Source organism: Poeciliopsis prolifica, unplaced genomic scaffold (assembly GCF_027474105.1).
Source record: "Poeciliopsis prolifica strain line A6 unplaced genomic scaffold, Auburn_PproV2 SCAFFOLD044, whole genome shotgun sequence".
NCBI classification, from domain to species: Eukaryota; Metazoa; Chordata; class Actinopteri; order Cyprinodontiformes; family Poeciliidae; genus Poeciliopsis; species Poeciliopsis prolifica.
Genome location: NW_026562419.1, coordinates 1227159 through 1254236, shown reverse-complemented (window position 1 = coordinate 1254236; position 27078 = coordinate 1227159). Strand labels below are relative to the sequence as shown.

General features: G+C 38.4%; 1 protein-coding gene and 2 pseudogenes across 2 annotated transcripts; all 3 read left to right on the top strand.

Annotated features, from left to right (window-relative positions):
* The first annotated feature begins 59 nt into the window (after positions 1-59).
* LOC129376645 (transmembrane protein 184C-like) lies at positions 60-6662 on the top strand. Of its 2 annotated transcripts, none has more exons than XM_055056230.1 (12): positions 60-296; positions 1630-1792; positions 1962-2092; positions 2875-2911; positions 3599-3804; positions 3884-3958; positions 4670-4763; positions 4858-4970; positions 5044-5143; positions 5573-5650; positions 5807-5900; positions 6137-6662. In XM_055056230.1, exons 2-12 carry the CDS (start codon positions 1676-1678, stop codon positions 6409-6411), a joined length of 1320 nt encoding a protein of 439 aa, XP_054912205.1. In that variant the 5' UTR covers positions 60-296; positions 1630-1675; the 3' UTR covers positions 6412-6662. The 2 variants fall into 2 exon arrangements, with proteins under 2 accessions (XP_054912205.1, XP_054912206.1); XM_055056231.1 differs by having other exon boundaries at positions 60-322.
* A 1291-nt stretch (positions 6663-7953) lies between these two features.
* LOC129376640 (protein NLRC3-like) lies at positions 7954-15767 on the top strand (annotated as a pseudogene).
* Positions 15768-19461: 3694 nt separating this feature from the next.
* On the top strand, positions 19462-26253 carry LOC129376749 (protein NLRC3-like; annotated as a pseudogene).
* Positions 26254-27078: the final 825 nt, after the last annotated feature.

The window sequence follows — 27078 nt, the reverse complement described above, 5'->3', positions numbered from 1 at the left end:
AGCGCAGCCTACGTCCGTCCTCCGCCCACCATGTGACCGACGGGCAGCCCGGTGCCGCCGCTGCCTCCTCCGGTGACGTCGGGCCGTAAAGGCGGCAGACAGGAGCGGATCGGCGGGGAGCAGCGGCTGAGCGAGCGGCCCGTTGTGTGGATTAATCGATCAGTGATCAGAGCGCGGCTGATTGACGGACTGCCGAACGGCGGTTTAGCGGTTTAGCGGTTTCGGATGGAGGGAGGATGCGTTGCCTGGAAACAGAGAGAGGACTGAGGGTGGAAACAGGCCGAGCGTCACTGCAAGTAAACATCTTCAGCTGCACCGACATGTCCGTGTTTATTCACTGCTTCAGCCTTTAAAATGATAAATGTTTTCATTTTAGTCAAATCCGAACACAGTGGCTGAAAGATGACGTCAGAAACGGGCTTAGAAACGTTGATGTTGGAGTGACTGATGATCCAATAGATCCGATTTGGCTGCAGAGAAAAACAACCGTTTTCAGTTTCAATCCAGTTTCATTATTTCTCATATTTCCAAACAGTTTCAGCAAAATAGATGAAGTTTATGAGATTTAAAAAGCTGCAAAAATTCACCAACAGTTTGGTTCTGGTTGTTTACGATAAAATAAATAAATAAATAAATAAATAAATAAATAAATAAATAAATAAATAAATAAATAAATAATATTAAAAAAGAAAACTCACATGTCTGTAATTTCTGGTGAATGTGGGTTTTTGGACTCATCCTGGAATATTTTAATAACAATAAAAACTTGACTTTAGTTTCATTCTGCTACTAAACTCTTTCACTTTCATTAGATGTGAATCCATTCTTTATTCCTCTGTTGTAATTTAATCTCCAGGCTTTATGAAAATGTTTTCTTTTAACTTTGGATCCTGTTTTGACTCAATTAATTGCAACTGTACTATTTTTATTTGCAGAAAGCAAAACAAGTGCAAAAGACACAATAACAATAATTATATCTTATTCTTATTATTGGAGAATTGTGAGGCGCAAAACTCTCAAATACATGGATAATAAGCAAAACAAACCACAGAGACGAGTTCTTACTGCCAGCCACGACGGGTCGGGAGATTTATTAACATGATGCATCATACAAAACATAGTTTCTCAAATCTCAAAGTCTCAAAATCAAAAGTCCCCAAAATCTCCAAAAAATCTCAACCGTTCTTTGTCTACAGACATTTTTATAGCTTCCAATGACGTCGGTTTTGCGTCAAGACTTCTGGCTGCCCATTGACTCAGTGTGTGTTGGAGTTTCTCCGAATTTCTTACTGACCTCTCATCTGAACATCTGCTCCATCTCAGAACTGCAAAACAAGTCAATTAATAATAATTGTTGTTCTTATCTATCTAAACAGCTTACTTTCCAACCCGAGTTTTGTTCCTACATTTTGCACTTTCCAGATAAAAATCAGGTCAGATTGACCTTTCTGGCGCCAGAAATCTTTTCCCTCAAAACAACTCTTTAGAAGTATTTCTGCTCTAACATTATTGTTTCTATTTCTATAAGTTTATGTGTACATAATTACAACAGTAATCTCGTGCATCATTATCATAATAATTCAGTTAAATTTCAGAGTCCAGCTCTAACTGTCTGCTTTTGTCTCTCAGGTTTAGGATGAGCCTGTAAGTCCGCACTCAGGGAAAAGCAGCCGTCATGCCGTGTTCCTGTGCAGAGTGGAGGAGATGGATCCGTCCGCTGGTTCTGGTTCTGTACGCGCTCCTGCTGGTGGCCGTGGTGCCGCTGTGCGTCTGGGAGCTGCAGAAGGACAAGGTGAGTCAGCTGGACTCTGTGATGAGCCTCATCCGACCCAAACGTTTTGACCCAAAGAGGTTCTGACTGTTTGCCTGTCTGTCTGTCTGTCTGTCTGTCTGTCTGTCTGTCTGTCTGTCTGTCTGTCTGTCTGTCTGTCTGTCTGTCTGTCTGTCTGTCTGTCGGTCAGGTCGGGACTCACAGCAAGGCCTGGTTCATCGCCGGCGTGTTCGTGTTCCTCACGATCCCCGTCTCCCTGTGGGGGATCCTGCAGCACATGGTGCACTACACCCAGCCGGAGCTGCAGAAACCCATCATCAGGTGAGACCAACACTGACGGAACCAGAACAACTTCACAAATCTGACAACGTTTAGATGTTTGTGCTGCAGTGGAGGGAAACTAACAGAATAAGACATGGCCGGATTCAGGGGTGGGTTCGTGGGGGACACTGACCCCTGCAAAAATTAAATCAACCTTCATTTCAAATAAACTTTTGATGACTCAGTTGTTTACAGATTAATATATTTCCTGCTACACAAAGCAGCATGAGCGGATTCTTTAGGTTCATCCATCAAGTTACAACCAGCTAAACTTTTTAGTGGCGAATAAAAGCAGAAAATTTCTGACTGAATGTTAGAGAGGAGCAGCCATATTTATCTAGCTGTGGTTTGAATAAAAGTGAGACTAAATCACATTTTATCTATTTTAGTTATGATGATTTTCTGCATGAAAACATTAAATTTTAAATTAGAATATTACATCAGACCCATAAGAATATTTATTACATGCTTAATATTTGTTAATTTTTCAAAAGACACTTTTAATCTGATTAACTACAGAAATCGGGATGCATGTTCAAGTTTATACGTAATTTTAACTACATTTTGTAATTTGTGTTGGTAAATTATTTTCATGCACTTTCAATCAATTCATAAAACAAGAGGAATAATAAAAATTTACAGTTTTAGTGAAGAAAACGGAGATAATAACGACATGCAGGGAGTTTCTGAAATATTCAGAATTTCTACAGAAATAAAAATAAAGTGCATAAAAATTCAAACCTGACAGAAATTCTTGAATTTTCTGGTGTTTCATCTTGCAGGATCCTGTGGATGGTGCCGATCTACAGTTTGGACAGCGTGAGTCAATAATGAGACGATAATGAGACGATAATGAGACAATAATGAGACGATAATGAGATGATAATGAGACAATAATGAGACACTGTAAAACATTTTAAGGCGATTTAACTTCCACCTGCTGCCATAAAAATGCAACTTAAGTCGACAAGAAAATAGTTTTGGTTTAAACTCAGAAATGAAAGTTTATCAAGTTGATTTAACAACAAGAGAAAAGTCGCCTAAATATTGTATTTTAGCTTTAATAATGTTGAATTGTGAGTTTTAACTTAAAGCTGCAATTTAAACCAAGTAATTATTTCACAAGCAAACTGTCACACATCACTCGAGTTAAAAAAATATCAAGTTAAAACAACTACTTATTTTACTTTAGGATCATTTAAGTTCTTGTCTCTAATTGCATGAATAACATTTCTGATCTGAGAATAATTTTTATTGATCACAATGAATTAATCTCAGAACCATTTATAGTGAACAGGACATGAAAATAAACATTTGCCTTAATAAAACAGATCAATCAATGCAGGCACAAAAATATGTTTTACAGTGTAGCAGCAAATACAACTGAGCTCCATTCTTCATGTGATTCAGACCTTCCTCTTCCTCTCTCCTCTTCCTCTTCCTCTCTGCTCTTCCTCTCTCCTCTTCCTCGCTGCTCTTCCTCTTCCTCTTCCTCGCTGCGTCCAGTGGTTGGCCCTGCGTTACCCCGGCATGGCCATCTATGTGGACACGTGCAGGGAATGCTACGAGGCCTACGTCATCTACAACTTCCTGGTGTTCCTGCTCAACTTCCTGAGCAACCAGTACCCGAGCCTGGTGCTGATGCTGGAGGTGCAGCAGCAGCAGCAGCACCTGCCGCCGCTCTGCTGCTGCCCGCCGTGGCCCATGGGAGAGTAAGCCGAGCCGCCTGGGGAGCCGCGTGGCGAGCCGGAGGAGACGCAGGATTACATGTGTTTTGTATTTCTGTGACAGGGTGCTGCTGTTCCGGTGCAAGCTGGGAGTCCTGCAGTACACGGTGGTCCGACCCGTTACCACGGTGATAGCGCTGTAAGAGTTTTTTAAAGGCTCTTTAAGGAGATTTGTTCTACGAAATTCTAATCTTTAACGTCTTTATTCGTCCATTTTTGTCTCGACTGCTTTAAAAAACACCTGGTCACATTTTAGCAGGAAGTTTTTCAGTGTCTGGAAAACGAGTCATTTCAAAAACCTCCAGAATGTTAAAGTCCAGTCCTGTTACCTAGCAACCCCAGCTGAGTCCAGTCCTGTTACCTAGCAACCCCAAACTGAGTTCCAGCATGTTTGGTCAGCTGGTTTTACCACTGGCTGCTGGCAAAGGCTCACCGTCCAGAAAGCATTTCCTGCATTCCTGTTGGCTGTGCAGGAGGCTCTACTTCTGCTTTTCAAAGATGAACAGTTGTATATTTGCGCATCTGTTTGCAGTTATTTTCTTGTGCGACTGCAGACGTTGAGTTTAAGTTGAGCTTATTTGGATTTAAAGTGACAGAGACCCTAAATCAGCTAAAATAGGCAGAACTGACTAAACCTCATTGTCTAAGATTGAAAATAAAAATGTAATGAACATGTTTTGAATAGGTCATAACTCTATTCTGATCTGTTCAAAGATGCATAACAGGTCACTTTTTATTTTAAGCTTCAGTTGCTTTACTTCTCATTTTCATTCCAGTTATGATATTTTTAGCTGCAGTTTTCAGCTGATCAGAGTATTTTCATACTGAGTGGATCGTTGTGTTTCTGCAGCATCTGCCAGCTCTGCGGCGTTTATGATGAAGCCAACTTCAGCTTCAGAAACGCCTGGTCCTACCTGGTTATAGTCAACAACATTTCCCAGCTGGTAAAAAACATCAGCACAACAAACACAAACAAAAATGATCCGTAAATGTTGGTCCAGTTGTTCTCCTCTCTGGTTCATGTCTCTGTCGGTCCAGTTCGCCATGTACTGCCTGGTTCTGCTGTACAAAGCCCTCAGAGATGAGCTGACTCCCATCAGGCCTGTGGGGAAGTTCCTCTGCGTCAAACTGGTGGTGTTTGTCTCGTTCTGGTAAGACTGGAGGCCGGACTCCATTCGTGTCTCGTCATGTTTCAGATCAGAAAGTGCTGCTGTTTCCCTGCAGGCAGGCGGTTTTTATAGCCTTCCTGGTGAAAGTGGGAGTGATTTCTGACAAACACACCTGGGACTGGGACAGCGTGGAGGCCGTAGCCACTGGACTGCAGGTCACAACATGTTTAAAGACCTTTTTAAGACTTGCTGAGTTTTCTTTACAATGTGCACAAAATTTATTGATATTCGGCGAATGTCAAAAAACCCAACAATTTCACAAGTGTGATGTTTCCATGAAGTAAGAAATGCAGTTAAAATCACACATGAATAAGTTTGTTCAACGCAATCGTTCTCCAACCACTTCCTGTCGTCTTATTTGTTGTCTCTGCCAGTAGTAACAGCTGGCTGTTGATCACATGACTGGTGTGATGAGAAAAAAACCAAAATTCTTCTGTTGCAGTTTTGTGAAATATACTAATTTAATTTAAACCTAAAGAAATCACTGCATCCTATCGCAAAAACTTTTTATAAAAAATGTGTTTTTTCACAGTGCCCCACTTTTTGATCTCTAAAACTGATTTATTGTCTGCTTAATTTCACAGGATTTTATCATCTGCATAGAAATGTTCCTGGCTGCTATCGCTCACCACTACACCTTTACCTACAAACCCTATGTCCAGGTATCCATCCATCCACCCATCCATCCATCCATCCATCCATCCATCCATCCATCCATCCATCCATCCATCCATCCATCCATCCATCCATCCATCCATCCATCCATCCATCCATCCATCCATCCATCCATCCATGTATTTCCGTCTGGTTTCCTGCAGGAAGCAGAGGAGGGTTCGTGCTTCGACAGCTTTTTGGCCATGTGGGATTTCTCAGACATCAGAGCTGATGTAACTGAGCAGGTCCGCCATGTTGGTAAGCATCGTTAGCAGATGTAAGCATGTAGTGATGATGTAATCGTCACTACATGCATCACTGCATAGCACAACTTTGGATCTTTTCCAAAACATAAATGTCCTTTCTGATACTCTCCATGTTATTAGAGTTTCTTCATTTCAGAAACAGAGAAACGAATCTTGTTATGAGTGAAATTATCTGCCAATGAAACCATTTCATCGATATTAAGGATGATGATGTTTCACTCCGTTCAGGCCGTACTTTCCTGGGACGACCCAACAAGATGTACTTCGGTGCAGCGGCTCGACCCGAGCACACCGAGCACACCGGCCTGCTGAACTCCACCTCCCAGGATCCCATCGTCGCTGCGGCGTCCTCCATGCCGTCCTCCCCGTCCTCGGTGGGGCGGTACCAGGGCCTGGGCCACACCACCGCCCCTCACTCCATCTCCGCCCCGGCAGGTTTCACGTCTTCGTCCTGGGAGGACGACAGCGACTGCACGCCTCCGCAGCCGGGACCCGGACACTGAGAGAGATTTAAACTGCAAATGTAGGACAGAAAACCGAAAGAGCGAATGCACTCTGAGGTCAAAGCCATGTCTGGTCAGGAGCTGGTATAAGATGTAAATGTTTCTCATCTGTTTTGCTGTGGTTTTGATAAATGTGACGGGTTGGAGGAGGGAAGCTGCTTGTTGTTTCAGTTTGTGCTTCATGATGTTGAAGTTCTTCAGAAAGTTTTAACTGTTTGTCCCAAAACAATAAAATCATAAAAACACCCGAATTAACAGAATCTGGATCTATCATTAAAAGGCTCTAATGTAGTAAACTTTAGAGAAACAAACATGCCCTAATATTTTCAGCACTGTTACTGGAATTAGGCAGGAACCAGTTACATTTACTCAATTACTTTTGTTATGAAGTATTTTTACTCTCTTGAGTGAATTTCTGGATTTTCTACCCAATGAACGAAAAAAAAAGTTTTAATCAAAAATTCCTCAGACACAAACAGACCTGCAGCTTTTATTAAAGTTTCATAAGATTTTTTTTATTGAAAGAAACTAATTTGAAAAAAAAAAGCCAGATTTTTTTTTGTTACTTATATGATTTATTGTAATTTTTGTCCTTAAAATGCAAACATTTTCATGAAACTTTATATTTTGGTTCGTCTGATTATGAAACTTGTAAATATTAAATGATTGATAATTTGATCCGTTTCTCAGTTCTTGAGTGAACTTTTACCAAATCACACATGATTTGGTAAAATCATGTGTGATTTTACCAAATTGAGTAAAAACATGTTGAAGTACTTTTATTCTGTCCACCTCTGACTGTTACTTTAGATCACAGGTGTTTTATAAACTTCTCTTCCTGCAGATTTAATAATCTCATTCTACTTTTTGTCCACTAGATGGCAGGCCAAATGAGACTGCAACTCAGAAATAACTGTTTTAAAATTATGTAAAACAAAACATATAACAAGCTTATAAAACATGGAGATGGAATAAAACAAATCTTCCTATTGAAAAAAAAAAACTAGCAAGACTTTAATCTGCCTGCAGATGATCATATTAAAGAAAAACAAGTTATTTTTTATAAAAAGTCCTGTTGTTATTTTGCAGATATTTATTATTCGTGATTATTTTCTTATGAACAGAACCCTCATCTAATAATCAAACATTTTCTCTAGTTTTTAGCTTGCAGTTTTGACTCAATTTAAACCTTCCTGAACCTTAGAGAGACTTTTTCTGTAATCAAATAGAAACAGAAAGAAAAATCCGCGTTAGTGCAGAATAAGCCCAGCAGCACACAATCTGTTATTGTTACAAAATCTGCTTTTACTACAAAAGATTAGCAGAAAATCTGCAAATACACAAATACACTTCCTGATTAACTTTAGTATTAGGTTCAGATGTATTAATAACTTTTGTCTCCATCTCTATAAAGTGTCATTTTGAATCAGTTTCTGCAGATCAGGGAACATAAATGTTCACGTCATCTTCAATAAAAACATGTTCTGTCCCTTTAATGTGGTTCTGACGAAACCGAAAGTCAGATATTGGATCGAGCTGCAGGGACTTTTCGGTGGTTTCCAAACGGTCACAAGAAAACAGGGAGTGAAGCTCCGTGCAGGTTCGGACTGGTTCCGAGGACGGTTCCGAGTCCAAAGGTGGAAGAAAGCGACGAAACCTGAGCAACAAAATGTGAGTTTGTGCATGTTTTGTTACCGTTGTTCATGTCTGACTCGGATATATTCTCACATCTTGTTGTTCGGCTCTCGGCAGACATTTTATTTTAGCTGCGCAGAAAATAAACCTGCAGCTGAAACAACAACTTCTGCACCAACCAAACCCGAAACCGCGTTTTTAACTGTGCTTTGGTTCAGCAGCCATGTTGATTTTCAAACGCGCGTCGAAATATGTTTTTATTGTTATTATTTGTTTTTACGTATTCATAATAAACAACATGGTGAAAAACGAGCAGAAACTGCAGCAACATTAGCTTTAATGATGCATCTTAAATTAATTTTACATTTATTTCTATTATTTTAAACATGGATCAGGTTATTTCCTGGATTATTAGGTTATTATGTCACTTTGTTCTCTTGTCTCTTTAAGTACAGGTAGAGAAGCTCCTTTGTTTACACTCGTGAACTTTGCGCGTGCTTGTGTCAGAGTTCTATGGCAAGCCGTTAATATAAACAATAATATCTATAATAACACGTTGCCTAAGTGGGTAATGTTTTTTTTATTACACATGCAGCGCAGACAGATTTGTTTTTACTTTTACTTTGCCTTTGCTGATGCTTAGTTTTATTTTCAAAATAAGAAAATCAATTTTCAAGCTGCTAATTGGCTGAGAACAAACTGGGAATCAGCCTGTAGTTCATCTTAAATAACAGCAGGTGTCAGCAAAAACTTTGAACATGAATTAAAAAAAATCACACAGCATATCAATTTTTAGACATGTACATCCTTCCTTTTTATAGCGTCATCAGTGAACAGTGAAATGTTGAAGTCTGGGCTCAGCTGACACTAATCTGATGTTTTTATAGTTGTACATGTTGAGGATCAATGTCTATAACTTAGATAAGACAAATAAAATCACTGAACTTAAATAAAAACTACAACTGATTTATTTTGCTTGGTTGTGTTATTTTTCTTCATTTCAGCTGCAGCAGTAGAAATGGCCGACAGGAAGAAGAAGAGGCGGTCGGAGTCGACTGACTCCCTCAGCGAGTCGTCATCCAGGTAAAGCTATTATTAATCCTTTAGTTTGTTTCTTTTGCCTCATTTTTAACTGTTTATCTGTCAAGTATTAAGATCAGGAGATCAATAAAAACAAACATAAAAAGCTATTTATTTAGTCACAAACAAAAGTTAGAAATATAAAATCTTAAAAATCTTCTTAAAATCGGTAAAACCATTTGAATTATTGGGACAAATCCTTTTGCTCCACTTTTTTGTTGGGCTTCGAAGTTTGTCATGATTCTATAATGTCGCTTTAAAATGTTGGAGTTGTATTTTCCTTTTTTTCTTTGCCTCTTATTTTGGAAAAGATGAATTAAATCTGCATATAACTGCAGATATAATAGTCCCTGTATAGTAAGTAATGTTTGATTTTTAAAATATCTGTTTGTAGTTCAAAGTTAAGAAGAACTGAATCTCCAGTTTCCAGCGGCGTGTCGGTGAAGAGCGATTCATCCAAGTTTGATCCACCATTTTTCAGACATGAACCAGCTTCAAGGTAAATCTGCTTTTTTTTATCATACTTAAAAAACAAAATACCTGAATGTACTTTAGAATCATTATAAGTTGTTTTTCCTATAAGAGAGATTTGCTTCTGTAGAATACTGCAGAATGTATTTTCTTTATTAAATTTATAACTATTTAATAAACTTATTTATAACTATTTGTATAATTGTTATAAATAACTTTTATAACAATTGACAGATAGTCATTTGTCAATTATACAAATGTATAAAAAATGTAAATATTGCTTCAGTATTTTTGTAAATCATCAGAGGTAAGTGGATTCGTGCAAAACAGCAAGAGTTTGTTTATTTGTAACTTTATTTACATTTCTTCGTTGAGATGATGAACATAATTAACATATTAGTTTGAGTGAAAATACTTTTTTTGTTTGTAGTTCACAGTTGAGAATCAGGCCTTCATCTCTAAGCATTGTGTCCTTGAAGAGCGACAGCTCCAAGGATGAAATGCCTTTTTTTGCTCCTGAAACACCTCCAAGGTAATTTATACCATTTATTATATGTCTGAAAAAGTTTACACAAGATTTCTAAACTGTCATTATTTACAGTTTGAGGTGGTGAGGACTGACAGGTTGTGGTGTGAAAAATAATGACTGAAATGATATTGATGAAAAACAAGAAATACAGAAATCCAGGCAGCACACCTGAGCCTATAGCTCAGGTACGGGTAGCAACTGGATACGATACACAAGTGGAGCAGAGGGACCAAGACAATATACAACCAGGATCAGACAGGGAACAACAGTCACTGCTGGGTTTAAATACACAAGAGGTAATCAGGGAACATGAGGGACAGATGGGGACAATAATGGGGTAGCCGGGACAATACAGAGACTCAATTAACTGAAAACACAGAAACCTAAATCCTTACATTAAAAACTAGTATGTTAACTGGCAAACCTCTGCTGGAAAGCTGTGCTTTGATATGTGATTTATTAAACCTTTTCTTCATTTGTAAAAACAGATATTTGCTACACAGAAATTTCACTATTTTGGCACAAGAGCCACCCTACTGTTGGTTAACCATTGAGTAAACTACCCAACCTTCCTTACAGAACCTTTGATTTGTGAAAACATTTCTCCATTTTTGTAAACTCATCTCCCTTTTCAGGTTCATACTGATCTGCTCCTCGCCCGCCTGACTGTTCACTCCTGGTTCTCATGCCACTCATCTGTCTTCCCTGTAGCTCTTAAGCTAGTCAGTTTCTCTCACTGCTTGTTGGACCTTCAATCAAGTTTCCTTTTCACCTTTATTTTCCTTTTTTATGTTAATTTCTTCTGCACCTGTAAGTTTTCTTCACTCCCTTTTTTTAAATTAAAAAAATAATTTTTACAAACCTCCCCCTACCTTTTTTACATTTGTGTCCTCAAACAACACATACATCTCATCTCTTAAACTATATCTATTGAGTCCTTATTGTGACTGACATATACCAAAACAGGAATTTTGATGTTTTGTTTGTCCTGTTTTAGCCAAGCACTGCATTGTTCAATGTGCAACAAGGATTCAGCAGACCAAGCCCTAATGCATTGTGGATGCCGGTTATGCAGAGAGTGTGCTGCCTCAGAATCACACCGATCTCCTTCAACAGTGGACACATGTTGTCCAAAATGTGGAAAGAAACCCAAAAGAACAGATGGTAATTACATATATATACATACATCTATCACTTCTTACAGTTCATCACAACTTAAATGTGCTGTTCTTTGGGCATATTTCAAACATAAAGAGAGTTAAAGCTTAATTTAATAACATGATATTTGATTTTCACAGGAGAAGAAGACATTTCAAAACTAAAGAAGAAGCTTCAAAAAGCCATGCAAAATAAATTTTCAGTCACAGGTGAAGGTAATGGTGACCAACGAATTTCACTGAAAAGTATTTTCACAACTATCTACATCATCATTGGTGAGAATAAAGAACTTTCTGAAGAACATGAGTCCAGACACCTAAAAGGCAGTATTCAAACATCATTGGATTCCTCAGTGAACCTCACTGATATCTTTAAACCTTTGACAGACCAGGAGAACCCCAACAGAACAGTCATAACTAAGGGAATTGCTGGAATTGGAAAATCTTTTTCTGTTCAGAAGTTCATCCTTGACTGGGCTGAAGAGAAAGCAAACCAACACGTTGATTTTGTTTTCTGTCTTACTTTCCGAGAGTTGAATCTGGTTACAAGAAAGAAAAGCCTCAATGAGTTGCTGGTAGAGTTTCATCCAGAGCTCAAACCCCTGAAAGATTCCTTGGCTTATGCCAAAGCAAAGATAATCGTGATCCTTGATGGCTTGGATGAAAGCCGACATCCACTGGACTTTCAGGACATGAAGACAGTGTCGTCTCTCAGGGATGCAACATCTGTCGGTAACTTACTCGTAAACCTCATCAAAGGTAACCTTCTTCCTGAAGCAAACATCTGGATAACATCCCGTCCAGCAGCAGCCAATCAGATCCCTGCTGAGCATGTCAACATGGTGACAGAAATAAGAGGATTCACTGATCCTCAGAAAGAGGAATATTTCAAAAAGAGATACAGTGATGATCCGAGTCTTGCTGAGAAAATAACGTCACATATCCAGTCCTCGCAAAGTCTTGACATCATGTGCCAGATTCCAATCTTCTGTTGGATTTCTGCTGTTTTATTCCAGGAGCTCTTTGGTGGAGAGCCAGACACTGACATCCCTCAGACTCTGACAGAGATGATGGCACAGTTTGTTTTGTTCAAACAAAACGCAGAAGCAGAAAATATGAAGTGAAGAGTGAGACACACAAAGGAAATCTTCTACAGACACACAAAGAGTTTCTTCTTAAACTTGGGAAGCTGGCATTTAACCAGCTTCTTGAAAATAAATTAATCTTTTATGAGGAAGACCTGAGAAAAAGCGATATTGACACTCAAGAAGCGTCCATCTACACTGAGTTTTGTAACACAGTTCTTAGAGAAGAAGAAATCTTCTACCAGAGAAAAATCCACTCCTTGTGCATCTGACAGTCCAAGAGTTCTTTGCAGCTCTCTATGTTTATGAATGTTTTGTAACCAATCAAACCAAACAGCTTGAGAAGTTTCTTGATTTGGAGGACAAAGACCATGCTTTAGTTGATCTTGCAAAGAAGACAGTTGAAAAAGTCCTGCAGAAGAAGAATGGTCATTTAGATTTTTTCTTGCGATTCCTCCTTGGTCTCATGGTTGAACCCAACCGAAGAGCCCTTCAGGGCATGTTGACATCCGTGGACCCAAATGACGATACAGACAAGAAAGTCTTGACTTACCTGAGATCAATCCGAAGAAAGAACTTGTCTCCAGATAGCTGCATCAACATTTTTCAGACCATGGTTGAGATGAGAGATAACAAACTCAAAGACGAGATTCAAGAATATCTTAAAATGGATGACCGTCCTAAAAAAGAGTTGACTCCCCTGCACTGCTCAGCCCTGGCATACATGCTGCAAGTGTCCAAGAATGAACTGGAGGAGCTGAATTTAAGGAGTTATAACACAACGGATGAAGGCAGGAGGAGACTCATTCCAGCTGTGAGAAGCAGTAAGAAGGCAGTGTGAGTCTAATTTTCTATTTACAATGAATAATCTATGATTAGGAACCGCTGCCCTGTAGCATTGGGTCACAAAGGTCTGGTCACTGTGGAGACCTTGGAGAACAGAGATTCTCCAACAGGCTCAACATTTTGTTAGTTCTTGTCTAATTTTCTGTTGGCTGTTTATTGCTCTTAGATGACAGGAATGTGTAGCACTGTCCCTGCTTTAGATTATGACCATATATTATATATTTCAACAACATTAAGTCTTCTATTTACGTCTTGTAGGTTAAAGGACTGTAAAGTGACTGGAGAGTGGATTGGACATCTGGTCTTTGGTCTAAAGTTTCCATTTTCACCACTGCAAGATCTGGACCTGAGCAACAACGATCTGAAGGATTCAGGAGTGGAGATGCTCTGTGATGGACTGTCCAATCCTGCTTGCAAACTCAAAATATTGAGGTAAGATAGATGTAAAACATATGTTCTCTATGCTGCTGTAATGGAATATAATTTATTCTTCATCGTCAAACGTGAATCTGAAACGAATGTAAGATCTTGTTTACATTTATTCTATATGCAGTATTGGTGTTAAGGTTTTGTGCAGATTAATCCAACAGTTGCATCATCCTCTGTATTTTCTCAGGTTGTCTGGTTGCCTCATCACAGAGAAAGGATGTGAACATCTGGCCTCAGCGCTGAAGTCCAACCCGTCCCACCTGGTTGAACTGGACCTGAGCTACAACAATCCAGGAGAAACAGGAAAGAAGCTGATTTCTGACTGTCAGCTCAAAAAATTCAAGTAAATACAATAATCTGGATTGTATTATAATCTTAAAGGCTTTTATAGTTTCTAACTCTGGTCTCTCGTTAAAGGTCCGATCATGATGGACCCCATCGGATGAGACCAGGATTTAAGAAGTGTAAGTAACAAACTCCTTGGTTGTTATTTATTTCTGGTAATCAAACATCGATAACAATCAATGCCAAACTGGACTAAGAAACCAATTTTAAAAAAGCAAAACAGACTTGAACACTTACATTTCTGTAAACTGGGTTACTGCACATTAATCTAGCAATATGTCTGGATTTAAATATTCAGGAATTAGAACAATAATTGCTACAGTCTTGTTACAGTACTTTACTAAGGTACTTTACTCTCCTTCATGCCAGTCTTTCTCCTCAAGAAGCCAGGAAGACGAGCTTTTGTATGTTTGAACTAGTGGTTTTTGTTTTTCCAGATGCCTCCACACTCACCCTGAACTCCAGCACTGCACACAAGAAGCTGCTTCTCTCTGACGGGAACAGAAAGGTGACCTGGGTGGAGAAGGAGCAGCCTTATCCGGACCACACAGAGCGGTTTGATCGGTGTCTGCAGGTTCTGTGTGAACAGGGCCAAGAGGAGCGCTGCTACTTTGAGTTGGAGCTGGTGGAGCCCTGCGCTGTTGGCTTAACGTACAGCAGCATCGACAGGAAAGGAGATGGAGAGGACTGCAAGTTGGGCCTGAATGATAAATCCTGGTGCAAGATTTGCTCAGAGGAAGGTTGCCACATACAGCACAATGGTAACAGAGTTTCAGTTTCCTCTTTGCGCTGCTCTCGTGTTGCAGTGTATCTGGATTGGGAAGCTGGCAGCATCTCTTTCTACAAAGGTTCTCATGACAACCTGACCCGTCTCCACACCTACAGAGATATAACATTCAGAGAGGCTCTCTATCCTGCTGTCGAACTGTTTCCTCACTCTTCTGCTGCGTTTTGTCAGATAAAATAAGATGTTTTAATGTAGTACGGGGGATGTATATACATTTTTATAATCCACATTAAAATATGGTTTTTACACTGTTTCATGTCGTAGTACAACTGTTTTTTAAATAAGAAAATAGATGTTCTATTCCTACTAAAGCTCATGCAAAGTAAATCACATAAAAGTCATTTAACATGCCTGGTAGCTTGAAACACTGTAAACTCACTACAGAGTGGATTGAACTTCTAGTCTTTGAACAAAAGTTTCTATTTTTCCCACCAAGATCTGGATCTGATGGATTCAGGTGTAAAACCTCCGATGCCTGTGGAGTCCATGCTGCAAACTCAAAACACTGAGGTGAACATACAACTGGAGTTTCTTATCTAACGGAAATTACACATTCTTAAAGAGCAATAAACTTTAAATTCAAATGAACACTGGAGCTGGAAGAGATTTTAAATATCCAAGATAAATAAACAAAACAACAGAAACAACTAATAAGATGAATTATGAAACCTCTGTAAGCAAAATTGTTCTTCATAAAAAGGATTAATTGAGGCCAAAGTGCCAGACTGGAGACTTGTTTGTTGTTGGTAGAAAGAAAAAAGAGACAAATGATAAATTACTGAGCTCAATTTAATTTATTGTATGAATAATTATTTTATTGCTTTTGCGACAGGCCTATGTAATACAGTACATATATAATGGAAATGAGGTTTAGTTATCAGGTGTGTTAAACAGCTGCTTGCAGGACGATTCATTTATTGATTAAAATGACTAAATGTTTGATTTAACAGTAAAACTAAAACATTTTCTTGACTCTCATCCTGTCTGAGGTTTTGTTTTGTGCTCTTTTATTAATGTAAAATAGTATTATGATCGGTTTTTAGAACAGTATTCAGGTAAACATCAGTAAACAACTTTACTTTTTGTTTTGAGTGTTTTGTAAATATTTAAATGAATTTTAATGGTAGACTGTTGTACTCCAACACTGTAGATGAATCTAACGTCAAATTAGTTTGATGTTAGTGAGGCATGTTGAATAACATCTGCAATGTATATTTACAAATTTATACAAAAATGTTAATTTGTGGGGCTACACAGTGGTGCAGTGGGTAGCGCTGTTTCCTTGCAGCAAGAAGGTCCTGGGTTCGATTCCCAGCCCGGGGTCTTTCTGCACGGGGTTTGCTTGTTCTCCCTGCTGGGTTCTCTCCAGGTTCTCCGGCTTCCTCCCACAGTCCAAAAACATGACTGTCAGGTTGATTGGCCTTCCCAAATTCTCCCTAGGTGTGAGTGTGTTTATGGTTGTTTGTCTTTGTGTTGCCCTGCGACAGACTGGTGACCTCTCCAGGTGACCCCAGTGACCCCGCCTCTCGTCCGGAACGCAGCTGGAGAGGCAGCAGCACCTCCCGACCCGTTAGGGAGAAGGGTGAACAGAAAATGGATGGATGTTAATTTGTGTTTGTTGGATAAATTGTGATGTTAAAATATTTGTTATTCTCATGTATCTTTATAATGTGTCTTTTCTTCTATGCTTTTATTGTTTAATTTCATCTTAGCATTAAGAATGTTTCTGTATTGTTGAATTATTCTGATTCTGTTCTCAGAAGGCCTCACTGAAGGAAAGCATTGATCAACAGGTTTCTGCAGGTTTATCTCTCAGCAGGAAGCAAGGCCTCTTTGATTGGCTAGATTGCTATAAAACTGACCGTGAAGATGTACAACTTGTTCTGTTTAACTCTGTGTCTGGAACGAGACTATCTTGTGTTAGATACCTTGAGTTTTAGTTAGTGATTGTCATTGGCGCTGTAGCTGTGTGATGAAGTGTTTCCCCTCCCTTTAGAGCTACAGCGTTCTTTGTGATTAGGGATCCTGAAAACAATAAAAAGAGAGGAGCAGGCAAATGTGGTTTCAGACGGTAGGAGATTGTGACTGAAAGCACATCTCTGTCTGTTCTCCTCGCGAGTCAGAAAGAATCTAAATCTTTTGTCTTTTAATCTGTTTAATAGATGTTAAACCTGACAGTGTTAATTTGTCTTTATGCTATTCTTTGCTATTCTTTATACTTCATAAATGTACAGTCACTAAATGTAGTTTAACTATTATCATCTGTTTTCTGACATAATTAATCTTTCCCCTAGATTTTATAAAAAAAAACAAACAAAACAAACTAAATGAACCAAAGAGTTAATAATCAAATAAATGCAATAAAATAATAAAAATATATTTTCTTCCTTGTCTGGATCACAGTATCTGTATACTAGGACTGTAATAAAATGTTAGCCAACTACTGTTTATTAGATATTGGCTTAAAATATGTTTTCTGTGTGTTAAAATCTTTTAAAATGTTTTCAGTGAACTACATGTTTTGAAACGTCTGTAAATGATTTTGAATTAATTGGTTATATTTAGGTACGGCTCCCCGCGAGGGACACAGACGACGTTTTAATTTTTTATTTCTTTACCTTGCAGTAATAATGTATTTAGTGATCACCTTGCACACTGAAGGCTTTTCTGCTGAAATTTAAGGTTGTTATAAGACTTTTCAATTTGTAATTTAAGTTTTACATATTTTCCTTTAGGATTCAAAAGCACCACAAACTAATGTGCAAAATGCAGAAGCAAAACAAAAAACAGATCAATGTTTCCAAAATAGTCCAGGGTGTATTTGCATAGTTTATGTGAAAGAAAGCAAAAAAAAGAAAGTATTCCAACTGAAATGTTATGCATTAACAACTTTTATTGATAATCACGTAATAAAAGTCTTTTCAACACTGAGATCTTCATGTTTTTTCTACAGGAAGGGTCGGGTGTCTAGAGGGTGGGACTTAACGTCAGTTCACCACAAAGACGAGAGACTTTGCAGTCTCTCATTACCAAAAGGTTTCTGAGCTGTTTAACCTGATCTGCACGTCTTTGCATTTAGAGACATAAAATTCAGACGCAACAACCAGTTGCATGTGTTTTGTTGTATTTTTATTTGTTCAGTATTTGCATATTAAATAATGTACTGTTTTATGTAAACAATGAAGGCAAAACAGCAGATGGTGAAATTTGAAACCATTCAACAGTTTCAATGAACAGACGCCAAGGTGAATAAAAAAAACCCGCCCATAGTAGAGGCGTGGTCCTCTAAACTGATATGTCTGTTTTCCTGCTCACATGCATTCAAGCAGAAAGAGGTTGATGAACCAAGTCTTCCAGGACGGACAAATTTAAGGCTGTTAATTTTTTTTAAATTAAAGGAAAGAAGAAGGAACAACAAAAACAATATTTGTCAGTAAGTTTCATTTTGTTCTCTAAACATCTTTTATTTTTATTTGTATAATTTTTTTCATGAATGAGTTTTTTGTTAATTCCAAAAAGTAATTAAACTGGGCTTTAGCTGGCATCAATAATCAATTTATTATAACTTTCTCTCAAAGATATTAATTTTTGTTCAGCCAGAATAAATGATCAAGCCTTTCTCTTCTGCACAGACTTCAGTAGTAAAGACGCAAGATGTTCTTATAAAGAAGATTATTACTCTGTCAGTATATTTATAACGCAACAATGTGTAAATGTATTATTTATGCATGTATTAATGTATTCTTCTTTGTGAAATATTTAAGTATTTCACCGTTTACTAGACAAGAAGGAAATAAATGATATATTTTGATGTGTTTGGTGCAGATATAAACTAAAGTTTGATTAAATGCAGGTTGTATATTATGTGGATGGGTTAAATGCATTACTTTTTGTTTTTTTCCTCTTAAAACTCAGACAAGCATCTGCTGCTGAAGACCAATGAGAACAAAAACATCCTGACTTTAAAGATGACCAGTTTATTTTATTCTTAACAACACACTATATCAGAAACAATATTTACCTTTAATGCTGGAAATCTCTTAAACTCTGTGCTCAGTTTTTCTTTAATCCTGTTGAGAAAACTATCATCAACTATAATCTCTGAATTAACGTTTATTTAAGCTCTGACATTTTCCCACCACAACCTGCACTTTTACTCTTATTCAGCTTTTTGTAACTATTTTACACAAGAATCAGAATGTATATTATATTAATCTATTCCTGTGGAAACGTCTAATTGAGTTTTTCATGTTGGTTTAAAGATATTTTGTGTTTTGTTTTGGTGGCAGAGTTGTGAAATAAATAGAAACATGTAGTGAGATTTTAGTTCAACATTATCACAGAAGAAAAAGAAGAAGTGGAAGCAGAGGAAGCAGATGTTGTAACGGTTAATTTCTGTTGCAATAACTTCTCTGTGCACTTCACATAAAAACAACTAGAAAAACAGAAGAATATTTATAACCTGTAGTAAATATTGTTAAAATTAAACCATGTTTTCATTTAACCTTCATCACACTTTCACAAACAAACCAAAACTAAGCAAATGTAAAATGTTCCACATTATGCTGACCTACATATGCAACCAGAAACCATAACCTGTAAAAATGTTAGTTCCTCTTGAACCTGCAGTTAAACTCAGTTATTAAATAAGTATAAAAGTATTTCTGATCTCCTGCAGCATAACAAATGTCTGACCGGAGCAAGACAAGGAAATCTGCAACAAAGACCAGATCACCTGAAGGGCCCACAGTTTGGTAATTATAGTTTTGACACGAGTAGAAAAAATCTAACAAGTGTTAATAGCTTATGAAATGCAAGTTTCAGCAAAACATAATTATTCTGTATGTCATTGTGTTATAGTATGGGTGTAGTGTGAAGTGCACAATTCAGAGCCTGAGGTCCAGACAAAAGTCAGGGAGCAAAAACAATCTTTAATACATCTGCAGACGGAGAGCAAAACAGTCATTAGTTTTCTTATTTTTCTTATCTTGTTCAGCTGATTTCTCATGTTTCTTTTTCTTTCTTCAGCTTTCTGAACCATCTGAAATCTATGTTGTTGTGCGTGTTTTGTTTTGTTTTTTATTCCTGTTTCCAGACTCTGAGTGTATCTATGTGTGCTTCCATTATTTGTAAATGGTTGAGTGAGATTTCTATTTTTTTTTCAGCATCTGTTGTTTCTGTAGTAGTAAATTACTGTCAAAAAACTCGGGTTCAAATAACCCATGATTAGGAAATCCAAATTTATGCCATTGTGACAAATACTGAACACATAATTCCCCATTCTCTAATTGTAATTCTGAAAACCTCCTACAATTTAAAATGTTTATTTGAAATGTTGACTTCAATCCTCAGTCTAATTTGATAGACCTACAACTCAGTCTAAATTAATAGACCTACAACTCAGTCTAAATAAATAGACCTACAAACCTTAAGATGTTTTGCAGCCCCTCTCAGCTCTGTTTTTATCCTGTCGTGGCTGATCCAACCCGGTGGAGCACAGGAAGAGTCCTTTTTTCTCAGACAGACCTGCCAGAGGTTTGGAGGAAAACTAGTTTGAAGGTTTGGTGATCAGCCCTCTCCTGAGGTCCACCGACTTGGATGAACCAGCGAAGGTTCCCGGCCAATGCACCAAATTGTGAAGTGCACAATTCAGAGACTGAGATCCAGACAAAAGTCAGGGAGCAAAAACAATCTTTAATACATCTGCAGACGGAGAGCAAGAAATCCACTGCATTAGGCACAAATTAGGATCCGCTCTGAGGAACCCAGAGTTGCATAGTTACTTTATTCATCTCTCTTTACTACCGAGGCGGAGACTCAATCTTCGAAGACCAAACAAAAGAAACAAAGGAAAACATAAGGAACCTTGTATGTTCATTCACTGTAATGTCTATGGGAGGTGAAAACTAAACACTCCATCTCCATGCAGGGAAAAACAGCGAGTTCCCAAATAACTGTCTGGGGAAGTTCAGCAACCCTGGGAAACTTACTTCAGTAGACGCATCATGTTTCATTAGTTTGTACACCGTTTTCAGCTGCACAGAAAAACACCTTGACTGTGATTCAAAAAACATTACATTTATATGATACATAAAGGAACCTCATTTAATACGAATAAAACCTCTTCACAGTAGTTTAATTACAAGATCATAATTGAATTTATACAACCTGCTTACTTTGATGCCAAATCTTCATCAGTTTCACTTATTTTATTTGCTTTAGAAACTAGACCAAAATGTGTTTTTGCAGTGTACTATCTCCTTTTTGTAAAGTGAATCTGCCTTGCAAATGTAGTCAAATATTCTTTCATAACAGTTGGCCTCCAACGTCTCAACATGAATGTGATAAAACTATCAATAAAATGCAAATCTTGAGAAAACATTTTGTTCTTTTAGTTCCCAGAAGAGTGAAGATGAGCCAACAGGCCCCAGCGGCGTCTCTGTTAGAAGTGACAGGTCAAAGGGTCCACCAATTAACTTTAGAAAAGCCAGATCAAAACGGTATGTGCAATTTATGTTACTAATTAAGAAAATCCTGAATGTGCTCAGAAGAGCTTTTGTTTTTGCCAATGCAGCAAGAAATGATAAAACTGTTTGGTTTCTAGTTTCAGTATTACTGTTTCTTTTTGATTATGTCAACTTTGTTTCTAATTCAGTCCTTCCTCAGTGACCCTAGACTATTTATTTATTCCTTGTGACAGATTACAATGACATTAATTTTTCTAGTTCAAAGTTGTGGATATTTTCTCTTCATATTAATGTGCAATTATTATTTTCCCTTTAAAGAAACTGTTTTAATTTACAGGCAGAAATTCAGCAAGGAGCTGAGCAGCTGCTCAGTTTGTCAAAAGGTTGTGAAGGATTTGCTTTATCTTATTTGTGGACATCCATCATGTAAGAAGTGTTTGGATTTGAGCCTGACGGATTTACCTACAGACTCGCCCTGCTTAACGTGTGGAGAGACATGTAGGAAAAACACACTGAAAGACAGAGGTAAGTTTTAAAGAATATTAAATTTAGTTCAGTAAAGCACCAAGGTACAACACAAGGAAATTTATTTTAATCAATTAGTGACAATAATTCTTTATCAAGGGAAAAGAATCAAGTTAAAATGTGAACTTAGGGTTGGTTTTGGTTTGCAGCCAATTTCTTATTTACCCTCCAGCTGTGAACTCAAATTACAGTTGAGACACCAGGCTTTTTTTTCTCACTATGCGGGCAGAAGATCAAGTTTCTTTGGCTTCATGATCTCATTCAAAGATAAGAAAACCGACAAATGTGACTTTTCTCACATTTTCTACAACATCTCATCAATCAGGTTTTAGGAGACTATTTACAATTTAAAAAAGAGCAAATAACTGAAACGTCTTAATTTAGTGTATTTCAAACTTCTGATGATAATTGTTATTGAAGTGTCTTTATATTGTTATGTCTGAAACTGGTATCTATTTATGAAAAAACAGAATAAACAAGCATCCAAGAAAACACAAATTGATGTAATTTAGTTTAACCTGCCATAGTTAGGCTGGGATAAACCATGCATTCATAAAACCTTTGTTAGAAAATGCATGTATTCACTATTTATTAGTACTTCTGATATGTTCTAATAGTTTTAACTAACCAGTTAAAGTAACCAGTAAGACACGTGATATGTGTTGTATTTGATTTCAGGTAACAGCGTCTCTCTGGAAGCACAGATGAATCTTAAAAAAGCAATGAAAAATAAACTCACCTTGACGTCTGAAGGTAATGGTGACCATCACAGCTCCCTCAAAAGCATCTACACAACCCTGTTCATCACCACTGCAGATAATGATGGACGAAACGAAGAGCATGAGTACAGACAGATCAAAAATGATCATCCAAACCAACCACTGCATGACTCTACAGTCAACCTGAGTGAGCTCTTCAAGTCAGTGGCTGCCCAGGAGAAACCCAACAGGACAATCCTGACTAAAGGAGTTGCAGGAATTGGAAAATCTTTTGCTGTTCAGAAGTTCATTCTTGATTGGGCTGAAGACGAAACAAACCAGGATATTGACTTTGTTTTCAGTCTTGCTTTCCGAGAGCTGAATCTGAGTGTAGGAGAGAAAAGCCTCCATGAGCTGCTGACTGAGTTTCATCCGTCTCTCCAACCTCTAAAAGATTCCCAGGATTACGCCAAAACAAAGATCATAGTGATCCTTGATGGTCTGGATGAAAACAGACATCCACTGGACTTTCAGAAGTCAGCCAAAGTAACTTCTCTTGATCATATAGCATCTGTAGGCGATCTTGTTGTAAACCTGATCCAGGGTGACCTCCTTCCTGAGGCAAACATCTGGATAACTTCCCGACCAGCAGCAGCCAGTCAGATCCCTGCAGAGTACATCGACATGGTGACAGAGATAAGGGGGTTCACTGATGCTCAGAAAGTGGAATATTTCAGAAAGAGATTCGGTGATGATTCCAGTCTCACTGACAGGATAACATCACATATTCGGTCCTCACAAAGCCTGGACATCATGTGCCAGATCCCAGTGTTCTGTTGGATTTCTGCTGTCTTATTCCAGGAAGTCTTCAGTAGAAATGAAGAGACCGAAATCCCCCAAACTCTAACAGAGTTAATGGCACATTTTGTCTTTGCTCAGACAAAACGGAGAAGCAGAAAGTATGACATGAACCTAGAGAAAAACCGGGAGAAGCTCCTGAAGACTCACAGAGAATTTCTTCTGAAACTTGGGAAACTTGCGTTTGTTCAGCTTCAAGAAAACCAACTCATCTTCTATGAGGAAGACCTGAAAGGTTGTGGCATTGGTATAGCAGAAGCAACAATCTTCTCTGGTTTATGTAACACTGTTCTCCGAGAAGAGGAAGTCTCCTCCCAGAAAAAGGTTTTCTTCTTTGTGCATCTGACTCTTCAGGAGTTCTTTGCAGCTCTGCACGTCTATGAATGCTTGAAAACTAATGAAACCAAAGAACTTGGGAAGTTCCTTTGTGTGGAAGACAAAGACATTCCTTTACTTGATCTTCTAAAGATGACAGTCAACAAAGTGCTTGAGAAAGAATGGTCACTTAGACTTTTTCTTGCGATTCCTGCTTGGCCTGATGGTTGAACCCAATCAGAGAATCCTTCAGGGTCTGTTGACTCCTCTTGACGAAGGGGATGAGATGGACAAGAAAATCTTAACTTACTTGAGATCACTTCGAAGAAAAACCATCTCTCCAGACAGCTGTATCACCATCTTCCAGTCCATGACTGAGATGAGAGATCACAAAGTCAAAGATGAGATTCAGGAGTTTCTCAAACTGTCTGACCATTCGAAAAGGAACTGTCTCCTTTGCACTGCTCTGCTTTGGCCTACATGCTGCAGGCCTCCAAGAATGATCTGGATTTACTGGATCTGAAGAGCTACAACACATCAGATGATGGTAGAAGAAGGTTGATACCAGCTGTTAGGAGCAGCAAAAGAGTTGTGTGAGTACGCTTTGCAATCCTTTTCAGTTTCTTTGTTTGCGCTAAGTCCAATCTTCAAGAGCTACTATCCTGCAGCATTTGGATACATCCCTTACCCAACAATCTCATCAAAAGGTTCAATTCCATCATCAGCATTATGTCATTAGGCTCTACAGAGGCTTGGTAATGGGCCATTCATTTGATGGATAGTAGCCCTTGAGGACTGGATCAAATTTTGACATATTTACCAATTTCTCATTTCTTCATTGGTGTCTGTAGGCTTTTTACATTTTTTATTTGTTCACTAAAGTCAGATAAATCTTTATTATCTTGTGATGAATTTCCTTAGGCTTGCAAATTGCAAAGTTTCAAAGGACTGGATGGTTCCTCTGGCCAATGCCCTCAAGTTTTCCTACTCAGCTCTGAGGGACCTTGACCTGAGCAACAATGACCTGAAAGATTCAGGAGTGGAGGTGCTTTGTGGAGGACTGTCGAGTAATTCCTGCAAACTGGAAATACTAAGGTAACAACACATGAAATACCATGAACAGCATGGTTCATGAGAGAACAGGCTCCAGTCTGAGCTCAAAAAACATCCACTGACAAGAGATATTTCATACCCAGAAGCTATAGTTTGACTTGGGAACAATGTATGGAAATCAGTTATGAAAATTATTTGCATGAGTCTGCCATATCTAGCATGTGCATCAAGATCATCCATTTGACCATTCTATCACTCAGTCTTCATGTTTATTCCTGTTTTCTACTCTTTTCCTAGGATGTCTGGCTGTTTGGTCACAGAGACGGGATGTGATCATCTGGTCTCCGCTCTTCAGTCCAACCCGTCACATCTGATGGAGCTGGACCTGAGCTACAACCATCCAGGAGACTCTGCTGGCAAGAAACTCTCTAAGCTGAGGGATGATCCACAATACAAGCTCAGAAAGCTGAAGTAACTAAACTGTTTATTGTCTATTAAACTAAAACCCTAAACTGGGTGTCAATAAACTAAATTTGGTGTACCTTTTGCCTCTACAGCCTCGACAATGGAGGGACTCACAGATTGAAGCCTGGCTTTAGGAAATGTACGTCACATGTACATCAATGCATTATTTGTCTCATGATGGCTGAATTTGTGTTTAAATGATTTATTCTTTTCTCTAGATGCCTGTGAACTCACTTTCAGTCCTGATGCAGAACGCCAGAAGCTGGTTCTGTCTGAAGGAAACAGAAAGGTGAGCTGGATGGAGGATGATCCAGAAAACTCAGGTCACCACCAGGTGGTGCTGTGCAGTCAGGGCCTGACAAGACGCCACTACTGGGAGGTGGAGGTCTCTGGATCTTTGAGCATCGGGGTCATACAGGAGGAGGCCCGAAAGAAAGACACAATGAGTGATTTCACAATGGGGCACAATAAGGATTCTTGGTGTTTGGTTTGTTCGGATGACGGTTTTCATGTTTTGCACCATGATGACAGAGTAAACGTATCTTCCCTGGGAAGACGTACCAGTCGGTTGGGGGTGTATCTGGACCGGCCTGCTGGTTCTCTGTCTTTCTACAGAGTTTCCTCTGACAGTTTGATCCATCTTCACACTTTCACAGTGGCTTTTAATCATCCTCTGTATCCTGCAGTTGAACTTAAAGCCCAATCATCTGCTGTATTTTGTATTTTATAACTTAACTGGGTCCTGCTCACATGTAAAATGTAACGTCTCCCTATGGATTCATCACAATTAATGCACCAACATACTCGGGTGTACTTCACTCCCTGGCGGTCCGTGAATGTTCGAGAAGGACTCGATACGTATTTGAAGCGGATGCCTGTCGGACATGTTTGAATGAAGATCAGTTTTCATGATGGCGTGTTCAGTACCGCACAGTAATCTGATCGACGGGAAACAAAGCTGACATTGACATCATGCGACACTGAGATTATAAGAGTCATGAGGATGTGCAGCATGACTGTGACTCTCTGTCCCACAGAGAGTCTGTTAAAGTTTTCCTGATGGTGAAGAAACAGAGCTGGCGTCCAATTGACTCATCAAACTTGCTAGTATTCATTAGGACAATAGGAAAAAAAAGAAATTTCTCACAAGAGTACTTTAGGCAATCATTTTGATCATCATCAAGATTTATTTTGGGAAATTGTGAAACGGCTTTTCATAAACTCTTTAGTTTTGGAGAAGTACCTCTTTGTTATTATCAAATCAAGTTCTCTTACTTCCATTGAGGCGAATGAGCCCCAATAGGCTTTAGATGTAACTCTGAGTTCTTTCATAAACTGCTGGATGCAGTTTAGATATGTGGTTTGTGTTGTGAAACAGATGATATTCAAGTGATTTATTTACACCAGGCAACAATCAGGCCTCTGTGTGGTTTGTGAAACTAAGTCAAAAAACTTTGGCTAATCAAGTTAATTTTATGCTCTAATACGGGGATAACAGCGAGGAGAGTTGTAACTTTTTCTTTTAGTAAACATTGTTTCTTCAAGTTTTTACTTTTGCAGTTAAAGCCTCATATAAACACATCCTACACTCTTCTGCATGTGTGTTAAATTATAACAAAGTTTACAATTTCTTCCTAAGGATTACATTGGTGCTTCGTTTTTGTTATTAGCATTTTTATTGTCAGTGGCAGAAATCTGCTCCAGCTGAATGGGAAGTGTGTATTTTTCAAAACTTTGTTCTCATGTGACTTTGTGTTTTAGCTCAGATTCCAGTGTCATTACAAACCAGATGGTGTTTTTTGTTCAGCATTTGACCTAATAACTTTTTCGCTTCAAAGTTTTTTCTTGAGAGAAATGAGACATGAAGAAAAAATCTGTACCACCTCATTCATTTTCTACTTTGACTGTTGTATGAGTTATAA

Excerpts from the sequence above, each read along its gene's own strand:
- LOC129376645 (XM_055056230.1), top strand. The coding sequence starts at position 1,676 with ATGCCGTGTTCCTGTGCAGAGTGGAGGAGATGGATCCGTCCGCTGGTT. Across the intron at positions 4,764-4,857 it reads TCAACAACATTTCCCAGCTG|TTCGCCATGTACTGCCTGGT; the intron begins GTAAAAAACATC and ends CTGTCGGTCCAG. Across the intron at positions 4,971-5,043 it reads GTGGTGTTTGTCTCGTTCTG|GCAGGCGGTTTTTATAGCCT; the intron begins GTAAGACTGGAG and ends GTTTCCCTGCAG.